The sequence below is a fragment of the Dendrobium catenatum genome, unplaced genomic scaffold (assembly GCF_001605985.2).
Source record: "Dendrobium catenatum unplaced genomic scaffold, ASM160598v2 original_scaffold_46847, whole genome shotgun sequence".
Taxonomy (NCBI): Eukaryota; Viridiplantae; Streptophyta; class Magnoliopsida; order Asparagales; family Orchidaceae; genus Dendrobium; species Dendrobium catenatum.
The window spans coordinates 62,803-84,585 of NW_021365302.1; the positions used below are offsets into that span (position 1 = coordinate 62,803).

Here is a 21,783-nt window from a genome sequence, read left to right on the forward strand (position 1 = left end):
TCGTATAGTATAAATAGTTAAAAAATGAACAAATATGTTCAAAACAATTTTGTATGAACCCAATTCATACACTATAAATTATATGTACAAACATAATGTTGTAGAGTACGAACAGTTTAAACAAATTATGCTTCATTTGGTACAAATGTGAATGAACCCATTTTATACTATGGGAGTCATCTATATACGTTCATTTGGGATGAACTAGCACACACCCATTTAGTACTCTTGGAGTCATCTGTATGAACCCCACTTCATACAATACGATCAGTTAAAAAATGATGACTTTGTTTTGGACAAATTAGTACATACCCATTTGGTACTTTATGAGTCATATGTGTGAAAATATTATTGTACAGTACGAACAATACAAAATTTTCCATGGCAGCGTGATTTATTTAACTTTGTTCTAGAGGAACTATCATGAAAAATAATCTAGTATGATTTAAAAATCATACAATATGATTAGTTTTAAAAATAAAGTTTTAGCTCACTCTCCTAGTGTGTGTGTGCACGTTTACCCAATTACAATCACACTATCTCATACTCAATAGAAATAGAAAAAATACAGACTCCATTACATGAAACCCTAATTTCATCTATCTTGAAGTCTTTGACAATTTGAAGTATGATTTCCCTAAAATGTTAGTACACACAAATAACACAAAGAAAATATATCCAATTTATGTTAGGAGAAATAATAATCATAACAATAATATTTTGGTATCATCAAAAAATTACATGATAACATAGTCTTGAAATCTATGTTGCAATGACTCTCCCTTTTTTATAATGAAAAAATAATTATTATTTGAGTTAACACTTAAGGAAATTTTTATCCTAAGTTCTCCCCCAATGAGTGATCAATTTAAAAATAAGGGATTCCAATGAAAATAAAAACCACAACAAATTATAAAAAATCCAAAAACAAACATACACAACTAAACACACACGATACATGAATCACAACACACCCAATACACACATCACATAAATCTTACACAAAAATAATCATACACACAGACATCAAATAATAATTAATGACTCACCTTTTTGACAACAACAAAAAGGGAAGTACCTCTTGAAAAGATAAATTTGTATTAATAAATCAAAATAGATGATGAAGAAGAAGATTTTAAACTATTTGAAAAGACAAAATTAACATCCTAATGCGAAAAAGAAAGTCTCAAGATTTAAATTAAAGAACAATTAAAATAAGAAAAGTCAACCAGGTTCATTATTTGTTCTAGACTTATAAAATTAAAAATAATTATTACAAAAATGATGAAATAAAGATTAATTTATTTCTAATTCAATAGTGGAGATTATTACTGATTAAATGTATTTATATAAGAGATTGAAAGATAAAGGAAAGAACATATGAAACTTCTAATTGGCAGTATTGTGCATCTTTTTAATTTTTTGCACACTTTGTGTATCTTTTCAATTTGGGCTAATTTTGTGCCTCTTTTCACTTTGGAGATCATTACGAATCTTTTTAAAGTAGTGACACATTTTGTTCATCTTTTTAAGTCTGACATGCTTTGTTCATCTTTTTATAATTTCAGTCTTTCCAATATCAATAAATATTAAAACAAATTCACATAATTAATAAAAATAAACACATTGAAAAAAAATAAGACATCTATTTTTGTAATATTTATCTAGAAGAACATGAAATTGATCTTCTAATCTATATCGATTCATAATTTAATTTAAAATTTTGAGAGATTAAATTTTACAAGAAAATTAATTTATAGAGCAAAGTAATTAAAAATTTCATTCTAGATATCAACTACAAATGATTTGTCTCTAAAAACTTAAATAATTCAAGAAGAAGGATTTTAACACAAGACAAAACATCATTCTGTTTAACACTTATAACACAAATAACTAATACATCATATCTTAAATGGAAGAACCACAACATAGCAAAGCCAACATATAAAATCAAAAGAAACATCTCAACAACAAGTATAAAATCTCAACAACATATATTTTGAAGTGAAAATTTAACCAACATGGCTCTAGCAACTTCTATCAAAGTTTTATTCTTTCTTTCAACAACACCATTCTACTGAGGGGTCCTAGGTGCTGAAAAGTTGAGATCAATTCCTTGCTTTCTACAAAAATCTTTAAATTTTTCATTATCAAACTCTCCTCCATGATCACTTTAAATTAATAAAATTTCACACCCTAGTTTTCTTTGAATCCAAGTAGAAAAATATTTAAATTAATCAAATGATTCATTCTTATGAGATAAGAACTTGACCCAAGTGAATTTTAAAAAATCATCAACAAATACATACCCAAAAACTTTACTTCTTAAACTTACAGTGATAACCGGTCCAAAAAGATCCATGTGAATGATTTCTAGTAGTTTTCTAGTTCTATGATCTTTAATTGAATGAAAAGAGGACTTAACCTATTTTTTAATTGATATGCATTACACAGGTAATCCTTAGTGAAGTCTAGTTTGGGTATCCCTTTAACCAATTCTTTTTGGGTAATCTTCTTATGATTTTTCATGCTTGCTTGACAAAGTCTTCTATGTCATAACCATGATTCATCAGAGATTATTTTAAGTCAAAAAAATTTAGAAGATTTAACAAAATTTAAATCAAACATGTATGCATTATTTACCCTATTTCTATACACCACATCAATTCCATTTTGTCTTATTATGCAGCTAGTAGAAAAAAATTTAACACTATAACCCTTATCATAAAGAAACTAATACTCAACTTGTTATGCTTTAAGCATCCAACCAATAACACATTCTCAATAAAAAAATTGTTCTTATTGTCAATCATATATGCGCCTACCACTTTCCTTATGGTATTGTCTCTCAACATTACTTTGCCTCTGTTCTTAGCTTTCAGTGATATGTATTATGTTATTCCTCTAGTCATATGCTTCAAACATCTATTTTCTAGGTACCAAATGCTCTTACAAAGACTTATACGAGAGCTTTCTACAAAATTATCAAACATTAGACTTAGTAACCCAAATTAATTTTAGTTCACCTCTTGGCAATGATAATTTAGATGCATATTTGATATATTATATTTTATGCATCTTAGGTCTCCACACTATATTTGTTTACTATGAATTATATAAGTGTGAGAGATCTGACCAATCATTCCACATGAAAATTAATTAACTCTAGGAAAAGGATTTACCAATCTATATGAGTTATACTATCTTTTCTAGGTTTTAAAATGTTATCTTCTAATCAGGATTAGAAAAATATTCAATTGTAGGGGGTGTCCTATTTTTCTCAAGAGATTTTAGTATTTCTTTAAGATATGAGTTTGAACTTTCTAAAACAGCATTGTCAACCCTTAACTCATGTTCTCTTTGATTTGTTTCATCAATAAATACCTTATATTTATTTTCAAGATTAGTATAAGATGTTTTCAATAAATCATATTTCTTGTTCAAATCATCAAATTCATCCAATAATGTTATGTGGTTAATATCAATAGATGCATGATCATTCCTAAAGATTTCATGCTCTTTTTATAAATTTAAATATTATATGTTCATTTTAGCATGCAATTTTTTGAGTTTCCTATGTGTAGTATGATTTTTTTCAAAAACCTTAAATAACTCATCATAGGATAAATCACATACCTATTTTTTATTCAACTGATCAAGATTATCTACTATTAAGAATAAGTTTGTGGCTTCCTCTTATACTTTTAATTTTGAGTTTAAAGTAGAGTCAGCCTAGAAAGTTCTCTACAGTCTTTTCTTGCCTTTCCCAACATAGATTTTCTCCTTAACTTTCTCTTTGCTAGGATTAGCTTTGAGATTTAGGCAATCAGATTTAATATGTCCATGTTTCCTGCATTCATAACAAATTACGTCATTAAAAACTTTTGCATTTTTATGGAACTTACCCTTATTCCACTGCTAACATCTCTATTACTTTCTTCTTAAAAAAAATTTAAATAGCCTCGTCATGAGAGCAATATCTTCTTCATCTTCAGGCTATAACTGATCATTTTCTGAGTCATCGACTTTCAACATAATATTTTTCTCCTTCCTCTTTTCACCTACATCAATCTATCTTTGACTCATTACTTGATTGTATGAAATTAGTAATCTAAGCAGATTGTTAATAGAATAAATAGTTTGGTCTTTTGATTCAGTTATGAAAGTTATCTTTGCATCATAAGTAGTAGGTAAACAATTATAGAATTTTATTTATTTTTTTAGAATTCATCAATTCCTTGCCTAAAGCATGCAATGAGGTGACAATCTTTATAAAATGAGTACTTGTCAGTGATTGATTCATTTGGTTTCATGCAAAAAAGTTCATAGTCATGTAATAGAATATTCAATCTGGAATATTTCACCTCATTACTTCCTTCATATATTATACAAAGTCTATCCCAAATTTCTTTTCTAGTTTTATAGGTTGAAACATGCATATATTATTTAAATTTTAGGCCACAAAAAAAACTATTTAAACATTTAGCATTTAACTGAGCTAGTTCTTTTTCCTTTACTATCCAATTAGTAAACAATATTCAATCCTAATACCATCAATAAGTCTGGTGGGTCTAGTGTAACCTTCCTCTATTAAAATTCACATATGTCAAATGATTGAAGAAAAGTAGACATATAAGTTTTCAAAAAGTTGAAAAGAATGTTATTAAATAACGGTGGTCTAGTAATCGAATATTCTTTAGGAGTATTACGGTTTCCAAAAGTAGCCATGATCATTTTCAAAAAGTTATCTAAATCTTAATTTTTGAAAATAGGCTCTAACACCACTTGAAAGTTTGAGTGGGTTGTTAGACTTAACAGAACTGTCCCAAAGCTAACCAAGAGGGGGGGTGAATTGAAAATTTAAAAATTATCTTGGAAATTTAGAAAATCAATTTAATATATTTGATACAATGATAGATTCTCATAAAAGATTTTTCAACCACAAAAAAATAAAAGTGTATAAAAAAGTAAAGAATAGATGAACACTAAATTTTATAGTGATTCATTCCAACTAGACCTACATCCACTCCCTGAAGACTCCTTCCTCAGGTATTGTACTAAATAAAAGTGACTCTCCTTTTGCTCTCATAGCAAGGCAGAGAAGCCCTTGCAATAACCTCTCTTCCACCAACCTAGTGCGGCAGAGTACTGACATAATTTCTTACCCTCCTAGTGATGGCAGAGTAATAATGTCTTTTCTCACCCTCCTGGTGATGGTTGAGTACCAAGATCCTTTCTCACCCTCCTGGTGACAGTAGAGTACCAACGCCCTTTCTCACCCTCCTGGTGACGGTATAGTACCAACATCCTTTTTCACCCTCTTAGTGACGGTAGAGTACTGTAATCTTCTTTGAAAGTCTTCTCTCAAAACCTTCAAGTAAGTAAGGAGAAAATTGAAGAACAAATAAAAGATCCTTAGCTTTGAGTAACCTTATGAATCCCCTCACAAATTCCTCTAAAAAAGATCTCTCAATATTCACTTCTAAAATATTCTCTCAAACACTTTCCTTTTCACTCTTGAAAGAAATTTGTAGCAATAACTCTAGAAGATTAGTGGAGATAGTTTTTAGGACCCTTATATATAAAAGACAAGAAAAATCATCTAGAAAATTGAAAATTTTCAAGTTGAACATCTTTAGATCGTACAATATGACCATACTTCATATATACGAATAGATCAAAAATTTATGTACGATCTTGTACGAACCTGATTTTATACTATGCCAGTCATTTATATGAACTAACATTATCCAGTATGAATAGTTCAAAAATAAACCAATTTGTTCGTTACGATTATATACGAACCCAATTCGTATATTGTGAATCATCTGCACAAATATAATATCGTACTATATGAACAGTTTAAATAAATCATGCTTCATTTGGTATGAACGTGGATGACCCCATTTCGTACTCTAGGAGTCATCTGTATGAACTTAAATTGTACAGTACGATTAGTTCAAAAATTGATGAGTTCGTTTGGGATGAATTGGTACGCACCCATTTTGTACTCTAGGAGTCATTTATACTAACCCCACTTTATATAGTATGATTAGTTCAAAAATGATGAGTTTGTTTGGGACTAATTGGTATGTATCCATTTCATACTCTATGAGTTGTCTGTACAAAAATATTATTGTATAGTATGAACAGTACAAAATTTTAAAGGGCATGATTTACTTAACTTTGTTCTGGAGGAACTATCATGACAAATCTCCACCATAATTTGAAAATCGTACGGTATGATTAGTTTTAAATAAATAAAGTTTTGAATCACTCCCCTAGTGTGTGTTCATGGTTATCCAATTATAATCACACTCTCTCATACTCAAGAAAAATAGAAAAACTACATACTCAAATACATGAAACCCTAATCTGATCAGTCTTGAAGTCTTTGGCAGTCTGCAGTATGATTTTTCTGAAATATTAGTACACACAAACAACACAAAGAAAATATATCCAATGTATATTAGAAGAAACAATAATCACAGTAATAATATTTTGGTATAGTCAAAAACACATATGATATAAAAACATGGTCTTGAAATATAAGTTACAACAAGACTTCTATGTCATAATCAAGCATCATCATTTGTAGATGTCCTGCAAACTAAATTAAAATTGATCTTGTTATTTCTACCAAAGTATGATTCTTTCTTTCAATTACACAATTTTGTTGAGGAGTTCTAGGAGATGAAAAACTATTTATAATTTTATTTTCTTCACAATAAATTTTAAATGATATTTTTCAAATTCTCAATCATGATTTGTTTCACTTTTATGAATCAAATAACATTATTCTCTTTGAAAATACTTATCAAACTTCCTTAAATCATCAATTGCATTATTTTTATTTGCTAAGAATAATACTCAAGTGTATCTTGAGTAATCATCTATAATAACAAATCTATAATTTTTACCACCTAAATTAGTTATGTTAATTGTCCCAAATAAGTCAATGTGTAATAATTCTAAGGGTCTACTCATTAAAACTATATTTTTACTCTTGAATGAACTTTTCATATATTTACCATGAATGCATGATCACATATAGAATCAAAATAAAACTTTTTTTTTCAACCAACTACTAAATCATGTTTAGAAATTTTATTTAAAGTATGGATATTTGCATGTCTTAGTCTTCTATGTCATAATCAAGCATCATCATTTATAGATTTCATGCAAAATAAATTTAAATTAATATCATTTGTATTCTCTAAATTAATTGAATAAATATTTTTATGTCTATTTCCAATAAGCAAAATAGTTTCATAATTTTTAATAATGCAATGTGAAGTATAGAAAGAAATATTTAAACCTTTATCACATAAATGACTAATTGATATTAAGTTTTGTTTTAAACCAAAAACAAATTAGGCTTTTTCTAAAGTAATAGAGTTATTACATATGGATTCAATGCCAATAATATTTCCCTTTGTATTATTTTCATATGTTACATATACTTCATCACTTGGTTCTAATGTAGATAATTTTGCTTTGTCGACCGTCATATACCTTGAATATCTACTATCCAAGTACTACATGTCTTCTTTGATTTTACTTTGAAGCCATTCTACCAAACAAAATCAAATGTTATCTTTTGGAACTTAAATGTTTTTGGGTTCACATTCTAAATGAGTAGTATGATATCTATTATGTATGGTATATTAAGTACTTGTATTTTTAGCACCTATATAATAGATGATTGATTAACATTTTGTGAGATACGAGCATAGAAATCAAATGAGATATGTCCTTTTCTGCCACAACAATTTCACCAAATATTAGTGTTTGCATATGGCTTAGAATGATGTCTATGTGACATATAAAAGAATTTTTATTTGATATTATACTTGATGAAACTTTATAATGAACTTGTATGATTTCATGAATAAATCTAATCTTGCTTTTTAAAGAATATTTTCTATTTCAAGTTTATAAACAAGTAAAGAACGATCTAATAAAGAACAACTTTTATTTTTTAAATCATCACATTAATTTTTTAAATCATTAAAATGCATATATAAATTTGCATGCTCTTTTTCTAAAATATTATACAACAACAACAACATCAAGCCTTTATCCCACTATGTGGGGTCGGCTACATGAATCCTTTTTCTCCATTGTGTCATATTAAAAGTCAAATTCTCATTTAAAACTAATAAAGAAAGGCCATTCCTAATTTTTCTAAACAAGTATTTTTAGGTCTACCTCTACCATTCTTAACTTAAGTTAAATCTAATGCCTCTAATATCCTAACCGGCTCATCAGAAGGCCACCGTTTTATGTGACCAAACCATTTAAGGCGACTCTCTCTAATATATTATCTTCTACTAGAGCTACTCCAACCTTTTCACATATTTTCTCATTTTGTATCCTATCTCTAAGGTAAAGCCACTCATCCACATGAGCATCCTCATCTCTACCACACTTAACTTAGTATTATGCTTCTCTTTTAATGCCCAACATTTGACACCATAAAGTATTGCAGGCCTCACCACCATCTTATAGAATTTTCCCTTAAGTTTGAAGGGTAATTTTCTATCACACAACAAGCCCGATGCATTCCTCCACATTAACCATCCAATTTGAATTTTGCTGATAACATCCCCATCTATTTCACCATCACTCTGAACAATAAATCCAATATATCTAAAACATGTACTCTTATTAATGACTTTATCGCCCAAAGTCACAATCCCCTCACTAGGTCTATTACTACTAAAATTACACTTCATATATTCCATTTTAGATCTACTCAAGCAAAAAACTTTAGACTCTAAGATCGACCTCCATAATTCATGTTTACCTTTAACTCCCTCTCTAGTCTTATCATCAAGAAGAATATCATCAGCAAAAACCATACACCAAGGTACATCCTCTTGCAAATATCTAGTGAGAACATCCAGGCCTAAAGCAAAAAAGATATGGGTTTAAGGCTGATCCTTGATGTAACCCAACCAAAATAAGGAAATACTAGGTCAAACCACCTTGTGTTTGAAGACAAGTAATAGCTAGTGCATACATATCTTTAATGATTTGAATATAAGCATTATTAACTCTTTCTTTTCAAGAAATATCCATAGAACTTCTATTGAAACTTTATCATATGCTTTTTTCTAAATCAATAAATATCATATGTAGAATCTTCTTATTTTCTCTATCTTTCTCCATCAAATCTCTTAATAAATGTATGGCTTCCATAGTCGACCTACCTAACATGAATCCAAATTGATTTTGATAAATATTAGTATCACACCACAACATATGCTCCATAACTCTCTCCCATAGTTTTAAATTATGACACATTAACTTAATTCCTCTATAATTCACACAATCATGTGCATCCCCTTTATTCTTAAAAATTGGAATTAACACACTCATTCTCCACTCATCTGTCATCTTTTTGGTCTTCAAAATAGTATTAAAAAGTTTAGTAAGCTAAGAAATTCCTTCATCTCTTAAGTATTTCCACACCTCTATTGGAGTATCATCAAGTCCAACAGCTTTTCCACCCTTCATTTTCTTTAAAGCCTCTCTAACTTTGGTTTTACTATTACACCGATAAAAAATAAAAATCTACAGTTTCATTTATGGTGCTAAGGCCACTACAATCAATCTTATTTTCACAATCTTCATTAAAAAGTTTAGCAAAATATTTCATCCACCTTTATTGAATATCATCTTCTAAGAAAAGTATTTTCTGATCTTCATCCTTAATACACTTCACTTGAACTAAATCCTTACTACTCCTATCTCTTTGTTTGGCTAAATTATAGATTTATCTTTCTCCCTCTAATTTATTATATAAATCTCTAAAAGTTATGGTCTTTGCCTCGCATATAGCTTTCTTAAATTCCTTACGAGTATCTTTATATCTTTCCCAATTATCAGAGTTTTTAAAATTAAACTAATTTTTATAATAAATTTTCTTATTTTTAATCTTTTATTGCACAATTGGATTCCACCACAAACTTTTTTACTATTAAGAGCTTTTTCCTTTGATACTTCAAGAACATCTTTTGCAATATTCTTAATATCACTAGCCATTTTTTCCCACATAGTATTAGCATCCTCATACAAAGACAAAATCTTAAGATCTAAAATCTTACTCTAAAAAATCTTTTTGTTAATATTCTTTAAAAGTCCCCATCTAATCCTTGAATATTATTTTAATTTATTTTTTATTTTTTTCCCCTATATCTTAAAGTCTAAAATTAATAATCGATATTGGGTATATAAATTTTCACTCGAAATAACTTTATAATCTTTGCAATCTAAATAATCTAATTTTCTTATAAGAAAATAGTCAATCTGAATTGTACTATATACATTTTATAAGTGATGAGATGCTCATTCTTTTTCTTAAATAAGATATTAGCAATTAAAAAATCATAAGCTAAATAAAAATAAAAAATGATCTTACCACCTTCATTTGTCGTTCCAAACTCATGGCCACCATGAATGCTTTTAAAATCATCTACCTCTCTATTAACATGTCCAATTAAATCTCGTCCAAAAAAACTCTTAAGAGGTCTCTTTTATAATTAATTCTTCTAAGTTATTCCAAAAATTTAATTTAGAACTCATCCAAACCTACTTGAGGAGCATAAGTACTTATAATATTAATAATCTTAGCATCAACAACAATATTTAAAGCTATAATTCTATCTCCAATCCTATTAATTTTTTAACATTATCCTTCAAACTCTTATCTATAATAATACTTACACCATTTCTAGTACGACTCCTACCTGAATACTAAAGTTTAAATCCTAAACTATCAATATCCTTAGCATTCTCTCCAACCCATACACAAAATTTTTAACTTCCTATGAATCATAATATATATTAATTTCATTAATTTTCCTTTAAAGGAACCTATATTCCAAATTTTTTTCCTAATTTTAGTTTCATATTTTTTAGTTTCAGATGGACTAACTTCTTTGCCCATATCCATCCTTGATGTTGAAACCCTTGCCTATTTAATACTGCACCCGAGCACTGGTGTAGTGGTCTTGCACACTTGTCACTGCATTTAGGTCATATAGTGTATCGCTTCTAGGGGACGCCCTAGCATTAATACAATTTCTTACAGTATTAATGTCATTATTATTCGATAAGTTTTATGTTGGCTGTCGACTACCTAACATAACCCTCCACTTTTCGGTAATGACAGTAGTTTTATATTATATTTTATTTTAATTTTTTTATAATTAATAACTAATGTATTAAATGCATCATCTTATTCTTCATAAGATATATTATTACATACCTCTTAAGAATCACAATCAGATTCTCCTCCTAACATAAGACAAATGTTCACCTCTTCATCTAATGAGCATGATTCATTTGAATCTAAATTTGCCTATAGAGCCTTCTTCTTCTTATTCTTCTTCTTCAAATGCTTCATTTTTTCTTATCTCTCTCTCTCTCTCTCTCTCTCTCTCTCTCTCTATCTATCTACATCCATCTCTTTCTTCTTTAAATTGATAAGATCTGGGCTATCTCCTCTTATATGTTCAGGCTTCTTATAATGGTAGCAAATAATCCCTTCTCCTGAAAGAAATTTCTTAGTTTTAAATTTAAAATTTTTTAGATTTCTTATACCTTTGATTTTTCTTCCTTATTAAACTTCCAAGTCTTCTTGAAAGCATGGAAACCTCATCACTATCTTCATTAGAGTTTGATGTACTAAGTTCATCATTATCATCAACTTATAAGATAATAGTTTTCTCTTTCTCTTTCTTTTTCTTAGAAGAGCTATCCTACTGATCTCTTTGAGCTATAATCTATTCATATGCTATCAAAGAACCCAAAAGTTGATCAACTAGATAAGTAGATAAATCTTCAGCCTTACTAATTATAGTTACTTTAGCATTTCATTTTTTTAGAAGGCATCTAAGAATCTTCTAAACAGAGTCTTGATTCTTATATGTTATTCCAAGAGAATGTAATGCATTAATTATTTTCCTTAATCTTGTATACATATTAGAAATATTTTTAGAATGAGACATGAAAAAATTCATATTCATGAATAAGTCTATTTATGTGAGTATGTTTAACATCCCTAGTACCTTTATACGTTATAATTAATTTATCCTAATTTTTTTTGTTGAATTTAATATGGAAATTTTCATGTAATCATCTAGATGAAGTGCACAATGCAAAGTATTACTTACCATAGTATTTAGCTCATCTAAATCTCTCTCTATTATAGTCCATTCATCAAAAGATTTTTAAATTTTAATTCCATTAATTTCCTTAGAGGGCATATGATACTGGTGTGTAAGCATATGCCACATATGAGAGTCTTGTCCTCTTAAGAATGTACTAATTCTATTTTTCCAATAATAAAAAAGAACATTATCTATTAGTTATGGTTGATGAGTGGATTATCCTTCGGGAAGTGAAACCTTAGGAAAACCTTGTGCCATAGTTTGTTAGTTGATCTACTCTAGGATGTTAAGTCAAAATAAGAAGAGCCAATGATAAAATACCAATTATTGGATTACTATGGTACCCAAAGAGAGGGGTGAATTAGGTTTTAAAATTATTAAAAAGGAGGTAATTAAAATAATATTAATGATATTTGGCAAAGAGAAAGTAATCACACATTTGTTTTTTATAAAAAAGACAAAGAAAAATAGATGCAATAAAAGAAAATAACATTCACAATATTTTATGTGGTTCTGCCTGGATTCCAATTCAGTGTACGTCCACACTAGCCAACTCTCAGGCTAGAATCCACTAATCTCATGTTTTCCTTTGTAAACCTCACTTCTTTAAACCAAAGAAGTTTTTTTACAACCTAAGTACTTTCCTAAATGGGTGAGTATAACCCAATCTGATTATAATTTAAACTCTACTAATTAAAATGACCTAGATCAAGAAAAAGAAAATTTTAATTTAATGTAAATAATACAATCTCAAATTATCTTGTAATAAAATGACTAAAATATTTGAGGTGATATTACAATTTAATTTTAATCACCATAGTATTTATAAATGAAATATAAAATTTACTCACTTTAACATAGATTTATATTTTGATAAAAATATGAAGAATATTTTAAATAAAAATAATTTTCTTGATAGTTTTAAACTATAACTCCTCAAATCATATAATATTTTTAAAAAAGAATCTAATTTGAAATACAAATTTATGCCACGCAAAAAAAAATTAAAATACTTGCTCTATTATCTTTATGTATTTAAAAGATTTAGCATAGAAAACTTAATATAACATTCTCAACTAGTATTTCATCAAATAATAAATATTTTTAAGAAAAATATTTAATAAAAACTAAAAGAACAACAAGTAAATATTTAGAGAAAGAAAGCAAACTCAAGATCTCCAAAAGATATTACACGATTTAGTGTGTTGAAGATTTCCAACCAAGAATTTAATCTTGCAAATGAAAAAAACTCTTGGATTGAATATAAAACTTTCTCCTCTCAAGATTTATCCTATAAGGAAGGAGAAAGGAATGGAGAAAATGGTGGAGTTTCTTTTTTTAATAGTCCTCACATAAAGAAGAAGAGGTGTATTTAAAAGAAAAGGGTATAAAAAGTCAAATTTGAATAAAACTATTAATCCAATATTAACTTATGAACTAATAATATTATATTTGATAAATAACTCATTTATTTTAAATAAATATAAGTTTCAAACAACTATAAAATGACTTGTCACATGGACAAGTCAAACAGTCTTCATATAAATCCAAAATAAGGCAAAAATGGTTACCCATTAAATAATTTTAAAATTAAATAATGTGTAGAAGTTTATTATAAATTCAATATAGCTCTAAATGAGTCATATAACATATCATTTTCTATCTTAAAAAATCCATGAAATCTAATCTAATGAAATAAAATTTAAGCCACATTTCTATCAAAATAATACAATATTCAGCAAAATAAAAACTTATTCATATTTTAATGTATTTAAATATTCATACAATAATATGATGTAATTTAAATAAAATTTATTGCATATCACTAAATTTATGTGAAATAAAATAATATTAAAAAAAAAATAGTCAGGTAAGCTTAATACTTTTATTTACCTTAATTAAGTATCTTTTCATAAATGATAACAATGAAGCTTATACAATGTATTTAATAAAGGAATCTTATAGATTTTTAAATCATATTTATTATCCTTAATTAATAACATATAAATCATTTTAATTTTTATTTAAATTATGAGCAAATCAAATAATACAAGTACATATTAATGGACCTCCAGCATACTCCTTCATAATATAAAAATGTTTAAGTTTTCTATCTAGTTCCATATTGAGTTCTTTTAGCTCAAATTTTGATTGAACTTGAGTTGTGTAATGTAAATTACACATAATTAATCATCATGCAAATCCATCATATCATTACACAAGAAATACTTAACATACAAATTAGAACATCAAAGCATATATTTGTTATCATCAAAATCTCTAAAATAAATCATGAGATAGATCATATCAGTAGACTTGCATAGCCTACTCAAATCTAGATGGTTAGCTACAGTCAAACATAATTATTAATAGCATCCAAAGCCACTTATCACTTGGATTAGTAATCTAAAGATGTCACATGATTGTATTACTGATGATAAATCAAAATATTAATGATAAGATTAGGAGAAATTTTTTTGAAGAAGTCCAACACCTCTTAAATAAGCATAGCATATATAATGTGTATTTTAAGATTAATGCCTTGAGAAATGATGAAGTATCATATTCTTATTAACTAGAAAATTTGAATCTTCATAAATGAATTGCATAATAATATAAGACAATGTCCATACAATTAAAAGTCATTGATATGCTGCTCGTGACAATAACAAAGCCATTGAGACCTATAAAGAAGGTGGTAGCCCACTCAAGCTAAATTGATTTGTGCCAAACTATCTTTTGGTTGGGCACTTGGCTCAATCTGAGCCTTTCAAGATTTTGATTTAGGTGATCTAGTTATTCTAGAGTAAAGCATATTGAAATGCACCAAATCTATCTCCGGCTCAATCAAATTTAGGTTTTGTTAGGGATAAATTTCTTACTATTTTTTAAGACTACTTTCTCGAACAAAAATTTCTACTAAAAAAACTTTCTAATAGAAAACTACTTTAAAAGCAATAAGAAAGCTGTCTTAAATGAACCCTTAATTTAGTTCTTCTAAAATATTTTGATATGAATTATTATTTTTTCTTTGTTTTCCATGATAGAAGAAGAGGCGTTATATCTCACTTCCTCTACGTCGAAGCTTCTTGGCAATCCACAATGAAGAAAAATGAAATGCCGTAAGGTTATGTTGAATATTACAAAGTCTTTAAACATACTCTAATATTAATCTTATCCTAAATTCAAAAATTTCAAATTCCTGCATTTACATTATGTTATTTAAAAAAAAAACTTTAATTTAATAGTCTATTTGTTCATATCTTATCACTTAGTATATTTTTTTTCAACAAACCAAATAGTCTCCAACAAATTATATTTTGAACTAATTTAATTTATTGTTTAAATTTTAATTAAGCTAGTTCTTTAAATTAAAAATAATAATAATAAAATTTTGCTTCATTTATTGTAATTTGCTATTTTCTAAATAGAGCGGGTCCCAGTTTAACCACGTACAAAAGACCCGGGCAGTCTCCTTTAAATGAAAATTGAGCACATGCATGGATGCAGCGCCCCTCGTCAACAAACAAGTGCCGGTCCCCTACTACTGCCCGCACCCACATCCACACCCACTTGGCCCCACCCATCTAATATGCCCAGTCGGGTCCTAATTTGATTTTTATATATTTATAAACGAATGTCTAAAATTTTCGTGCACCCCAGGTTTTCATTATTTTGTATTTTTTTAATTTGTTGACAAAAAAAAATTATTATCAAATTTATTTGTTTGGCAGCTATTATCAGAACTTTATTAAGATAACATTTATAACAATCATAATAGTTATGTTTAGATATATATATTTCTGTTTTTTTTTTTGTAATTTGTTATACAAATATTTTTATGACTAATTTCATTAGAGTAATAGTTGTTATTAATATTTTTTAAAATTATAACAGCATAATAATTTTTATTTTTAAATTATAATTATAAATTATAAAGTATGTTATTTAAGCTCATAATTTTATAAATATAATTATCTTTTTTATCTAAAAAATTACCAATTCTCTCATAATTTTTTTTATTTATTAAAAATGATTTTATAATTAAATTTAAAAAATAATTAAAGATTCCACAAATACACTCTAAGTTGATAAAAGAAAAATAAAATCTCACTTATATTAACTTTATGCCAATTAAAAAAAAAAATTGTTACCAACTCATTCCAAGCACCTTCCTTTATCTCCCTTCCCTATCCTATAAGCCTATAAATAGCCCCCTATGGTCTCTCCTCCTCCGTCCACCCTTCAAACTAATAACTAGAAGCCTTTGCTCAGAAGAGAGAAACTAGCCTCTCTCTCTCTCTCTCTCTGGTTTCCTGCCTGCTCTGCTTCTGAAAACGCTGAGATATACAGAGAAAAAGAGAGATGGAGAGCAGAAGCTTCCCTGTGATTAACATGGAGCTTCTTGAGGGTTCTAAGCGCTCAGACGCCATGGCTGTTCTTCGAGACGGCTGTGAAAACTGGGGATTCTTCGAGGTGAAGCCCTGCTCTTACTTTTTGTCTCCCCTGAATTTTTTTTTGTGAAGATAAAATGATAGTAATTGGGAGAGCTTTTTTCTTTTAGTTTCAGACCTCTATATTAAGCAATTTTTATTAATATTTATATCATTTCACAAAAAATATATAAAAGCTCTAATTTTATTTTTCTTGAAATGATTTTTTTTTGATAATGATAGAAAAATTGTCAACAGAAGCCCATTATGGCATCTCCATGTGATTTAAAAGTTTCTACATAAGGAAGATCTTATATTATTTCTACATGTTTAAAATTACTCAATAATGTGAGCGTCCAGGAAACATGCAGCTTCTAAACAATTTCTCATAAGATATTGTTTTTTTTTCCCATACTTATTTATAAGAAACCTTCAAGCTCTCTTTATACTTTTTAAATTGGAAAATATGTAATAAATTTCTCAGAAAAGAAAATAATTTCAAGCCCTTCAAACTATTGTTGGGTGGCACCTTGGTTTTTTGGTTGGAATATTTGGCTATCAATCAAGAGATCTTGAGTTAGAATCTTACGATATGTGTATAAATTTTTCTTAATTAGCTTAAATGATAAAAAAAAACTATTGTTGGGTGCCCCTACATAAAATCTCTCTATACAAAATAAAAATTGATTCCTAAAAAAGATATTAATTAGAACCATCTACCAACTCATTTTCAAATGCATGGACCATAAGGAATTGAGAGCATGACTTTTTTTTTTTGGGAGAGAGAGGGTATTTTATTAGTTCATCTAGTTAAGATTTTGTTGGTGACAATTTTTTGTCACTTTTTTTTAAAAAATATTATATTAAAAGGCCGTTTAAAAAAAAAGTGCCATGGTTTTTTTTATGATATACGTTATTTAATTCAGTAGCTGCAAAATGATATAGGTATTAATTAAAATTTTAAAATAAATTTTAATAATATATTTTCACCCCCTCCGTGGTTTGTTATGATATTTTAATGAATTTTTTCCCTTGAAAGAAAATAGAGTAACTGATGGATGGAAATAAAATTAAATGCAGCTACTGAACCACGGAATCCCGCACGATCTAATGAACAGAGTCGAAACTGTAAACAAAGAACATTACCGCCGATTCCGCGAGCAGCGATTCAAAGAATTCGCTGCGAAAACCTTAGATTCCGGCGAAAATGTCGACGCCGAAAATCTGGACTGGGAAAGCACCTTCTTCCTCCGCCATCTCCCAACCTCCAACATCTCTCAAGTCCCCGACCTGGATGAGGATTGCCGCAGGACGATGAAAGAATTCGCTCTAGAGCTCGAGAAACTGGCAGAGAGATTGCTGGATCTGTTGTGCGAGGATTTGGGGCTTGAGAAGGGGTATTTGAAAAAGGTTTTTTGCGGCGGATCGGACGGATTGCCGACCTTTGGGACGAAGGTTAGTAATTATCCGCCGTGTCCGAAGCCGGAGTTGATAAAGGGATTGAGAGCTCATACGGATGCGGGAGGGATTATTCTGCTGTTTCAGGATGATAAGGTCAGTGGACTTCAGTTGCTTAAGGATGGTGAATGGGTTGATGTTCCTCCCATGCGCCATTCCATTGTTGTTAATATCGGAGATCAGCTTGAGGTAATTAATTTCTTCATTTTTTTTTAATTAAAAACTTGTGCTTGATGTTTGAGCAAATATAAATATTTATGCTTATGTTTGTAAACACTCGAAATCACTTTGAGTCTACTCAATATTGACTCAGCATTGATTTCAAGATGACTTGAATTTGAAATCTAACATATTAAGCAAGAAATCATCAAAACAGAATGGAAAATTCAAACTTGATGAAATGATCACAGGTGATAACAAATGGAAAATACAAGAGTGTGATGCACAGGGTGGTGGCGCAAACCAACGGCAACCGCATGTCGATTGCATCCTTCTACAACCCTGGCAGTGACGCCGTCATCTTCCCGGCGCCAGAGCTGGTAGAGAAAGAGGCGGAGGAGAAGAAGAAGGAAACTTATCCAAAGTTTGTGTTTGAGGATTACATGAAGCTGTATGTTCGCAAGAAGTTTGAGGCTAAGGAGCCAAGGTTTGAGGCTATGAAGACTATGGATGCTGTTATTAGCTCTCAGCTGATTCCTACTGCTTGATTAAGTAATTAATTAATTGGCTGGCATTTGGAAACAAATTAGTTATTTATGTGTAGGGTCTGGTCTGGTGGTGTGATTGGAAGAATTATGTCTATGTTTGGAGTAGTATGTCATTTCTAAATATATTTATGTTGATGTTGTCTATGGAAAGCTAGCTATTAAATTTGTTCCTTATCGTTTCAGTGTTATGAGATGTAGTCTTCAGTTATTCAATTCTTGAATATTAGCAACAGTTTGTCAACTAGTCTTTTTTTTTTTGCTTTGGGCTTTGTTCCGAATATTTTTTTTTTGAAGTAAATTTTAATATAAAAATTTTAGTTCAAAAAATTATTTATTAAAAAGTGATAAGAAAGCTGTTTCAAATAAAATCTAAGATTTGCTTGGGGCACCTCGCTTGATATGTTGCAAGAGATCTCGAATTTGAGTCAAAACATTGGCTTTGCCCCCCACCCTATATTTCAATAGCATGAAGTCATTAATATGTTATATACTTTATAAATTGTCATATCATAGGCCTCTGCCTATAGAATAGGTGGTCCAAGAAGAAGCTATTGTTAAATATAATAAAATTTAATAGGAATATATCTTCAAAAAATTAATTATGATTGGGCACAAATCTCAAGGTAAAATCAAGTGGGAAACATCCAAAATTAAATCTGGGACATCCAAACTCTGATTTCAACAAACTTTTAGTCGAACTAAGCTTCTCGAAAAGATAAATCCAACGGCACCAAATTCGACTCAATCCGAGCCCAAATGGTCCAAATCAAAGAGTCAAAGCATCTTTGGAAGGTTCAAACCATAAATTGGATGACCAAACAATTTCCAAACGTGACATGCTTATAGTTGAATCGAGCGACTCGATAAGAAAAATCCAATGAGCCTAAGATCGTCGATTTATGCTATCATTAAGAATTCAAATGTCCAATAAATGATCCAGGATCAAGTGGATCAATATTAGATATCCATTTAAACTACTCCCAACGTACCCTTGATTTCCTTGCTATTTACTAGTCATGTCACTCCCAAAAAATTTTAAATATACCACTCATTCTTCATTGAAGGGAACTCAAGAAAATAAGAGAAGGGCGAGAAGGAAGAAAGAAAAATCAGAATTCTCTTGACATCAGACTCCTCCTCATCCTTCGCTTAGTCACCAAACTTTGTTGGATGATCGCTGGACTTTCAACGACCATCAACTGACGCCGAACTTCTGTCCTACCATTGAATGAGGCTAGACTTTCTCCAGGACACCAATTGACCCCGAACTTCCGCCCGACAACCAACTAATGCTGGATTTTTACCTGACCTCCGAACATAACCAGATTTCCATCTAATTTCTACTCATCGCTAGATTTCAACTTGACGGTTAACTGTTATAATCTAATCATCCTCAATTTCAAGAAATGACCACTCATTTGTAATATATTCAAACATTAGTGGAATCATTTCAACTGAAAGTGACCCCATGATTTTTCCCTTCAAGGTTTTCCATGTAAAAAATTATTATGTTTATTATTTCTCTTTGTGTATACTAGATACTCATGCAATGCTAAGACATGAAGTTTTTCATACTTTACTACAGTGAATATTCTAGCCCACAACAGTTTGGCGCCGTCTGAGAGAAACTTAATACCACTCTCATAAGTACTTCTTTAAAGGCCAACAAACATAGCAACCACAACTTGGGAGCATCCCACTCCAACACACATCAATCCAAGAATCAGTTTATGAATCAGGGATGCCAAACATCTGCCTCTTTTTATTCTGACGGGAAAAAATCTACTGAAGAATGAACTTCAGGACTATCCCTAGAAGATTGTATCTGAAAGATTGAAGAATCTCAAAATGAGATCCTTCAACTTCCATGAGAATCTTGACAACCGGTGTTAGCTTAATAAGAGGAGATTCATCTCCCTCAAAATCCACCACTAAATAGAGATTTTAACATGAGAAATTTCAAGCAATACCTCCTCTCTCTCATTCAAGGATGCATCCCCCATCATGTAAAGATAACGAACTTGCTGACATAGCAAGATCTACCCATCTTTCGTGTATAGGATAACAACCTTTCATTCCTCAAGTTATTACGAAAGACCTAAATTGAACTTACGTTACTAATCTCCCACATAATGCTTTACATCATAAACTATGCCACTCAACGCATCTCGAGCAAATGTACTGATGGCCCTTCAAGATGAAGAAAAATTTAAGTGGCTTAATCCTTCAATGGTTTCATCGTAGTCAGGAAATAAGGATCAATACTATCATTTTAATCATAGTCATGGCCACACCACTTAAGTTTGTAAGCATCTCAAGGATGAAATTGAGATATATATATATATATATATCTAACAAGGCTACCTTCAATAGTTTATTCTCGAGAAGAGGATCATCCTATTGAGGGGAAAAATCAACAATAGTAGTAGATGAAGAGCTTATTTCCTAGTTGAATAATCATCAAATGGTTGGTGAGATTGCCCCTTATTTCCTAATTAAATATTATTTGTAGTAGATGAAGAGCTGGCACCAAAGAAGTCCCATATCAATCAATCTATTATTTTTTATGATTCTGATTTGGAGAGAGTAAAAATCCTTCATCAATATCCACTCGTGATTAATAGGAGAATAGGTGACCAGTGTACAATGTCAAAAGAATTTTGGTGGACAATGGGAGCTTCGTGGATGTCTTATTATACTCAAATTTTCTTAATATGGGTTTTACCAGAGAAAAAATTTAACCCACCACAGGTTTGCTATATGGATTTGATAATCGACCCATATGAGTATAAGGGATAATTAGCCTCCATATTATACTCAGAGAATTTTCTCGATAAGTATTCAAACAATCGATTTTATTTTGGTAAAGTTAGAGTCAACTTATATTATTATATTTGGAAGACCCCTCCTATCAATCTTTGGAGTTGTCGCCTCTACTCTGCACCTCAAACTAAAATTTTTCACCCTTACTAAGATCGATATAGTGAGAGAGATCGACCAACAAGT

The 21,783-nt window shown here is 29.6% G+C and overlaps 1 protein-coding gene across 1 annotated transcript; it reads left to right on the forward strand.

The window, feature by feature from the left end:
* The first annotated feature begins 16,404 nt into the window (after positions 1-16,404).
* LOC110105140 (1-aminocyclopropane-1-carboxylate oxidase) lies at positions 16,405-19,018 on the forward strand. Its single transcript, XM_020834519.2, has 3 exons — positions 16,405-16,655; positions 17,693-18,259; positions 18,481-19,018. Exons 1-3 carry the CDS (start codon positions 16,545-16,547, stop codon positions 18,775-18,777), a joined length of 975 nt encoding a protein of 324 aa, XP_020690178.1. The 5' UTR covers positions 16,405-16,544; the 3' UTR covers positions 18,778-19,018.
* The last annotated feature ends 2,765 nt before the right edge of the window (positions 19,019-21,783 follow it).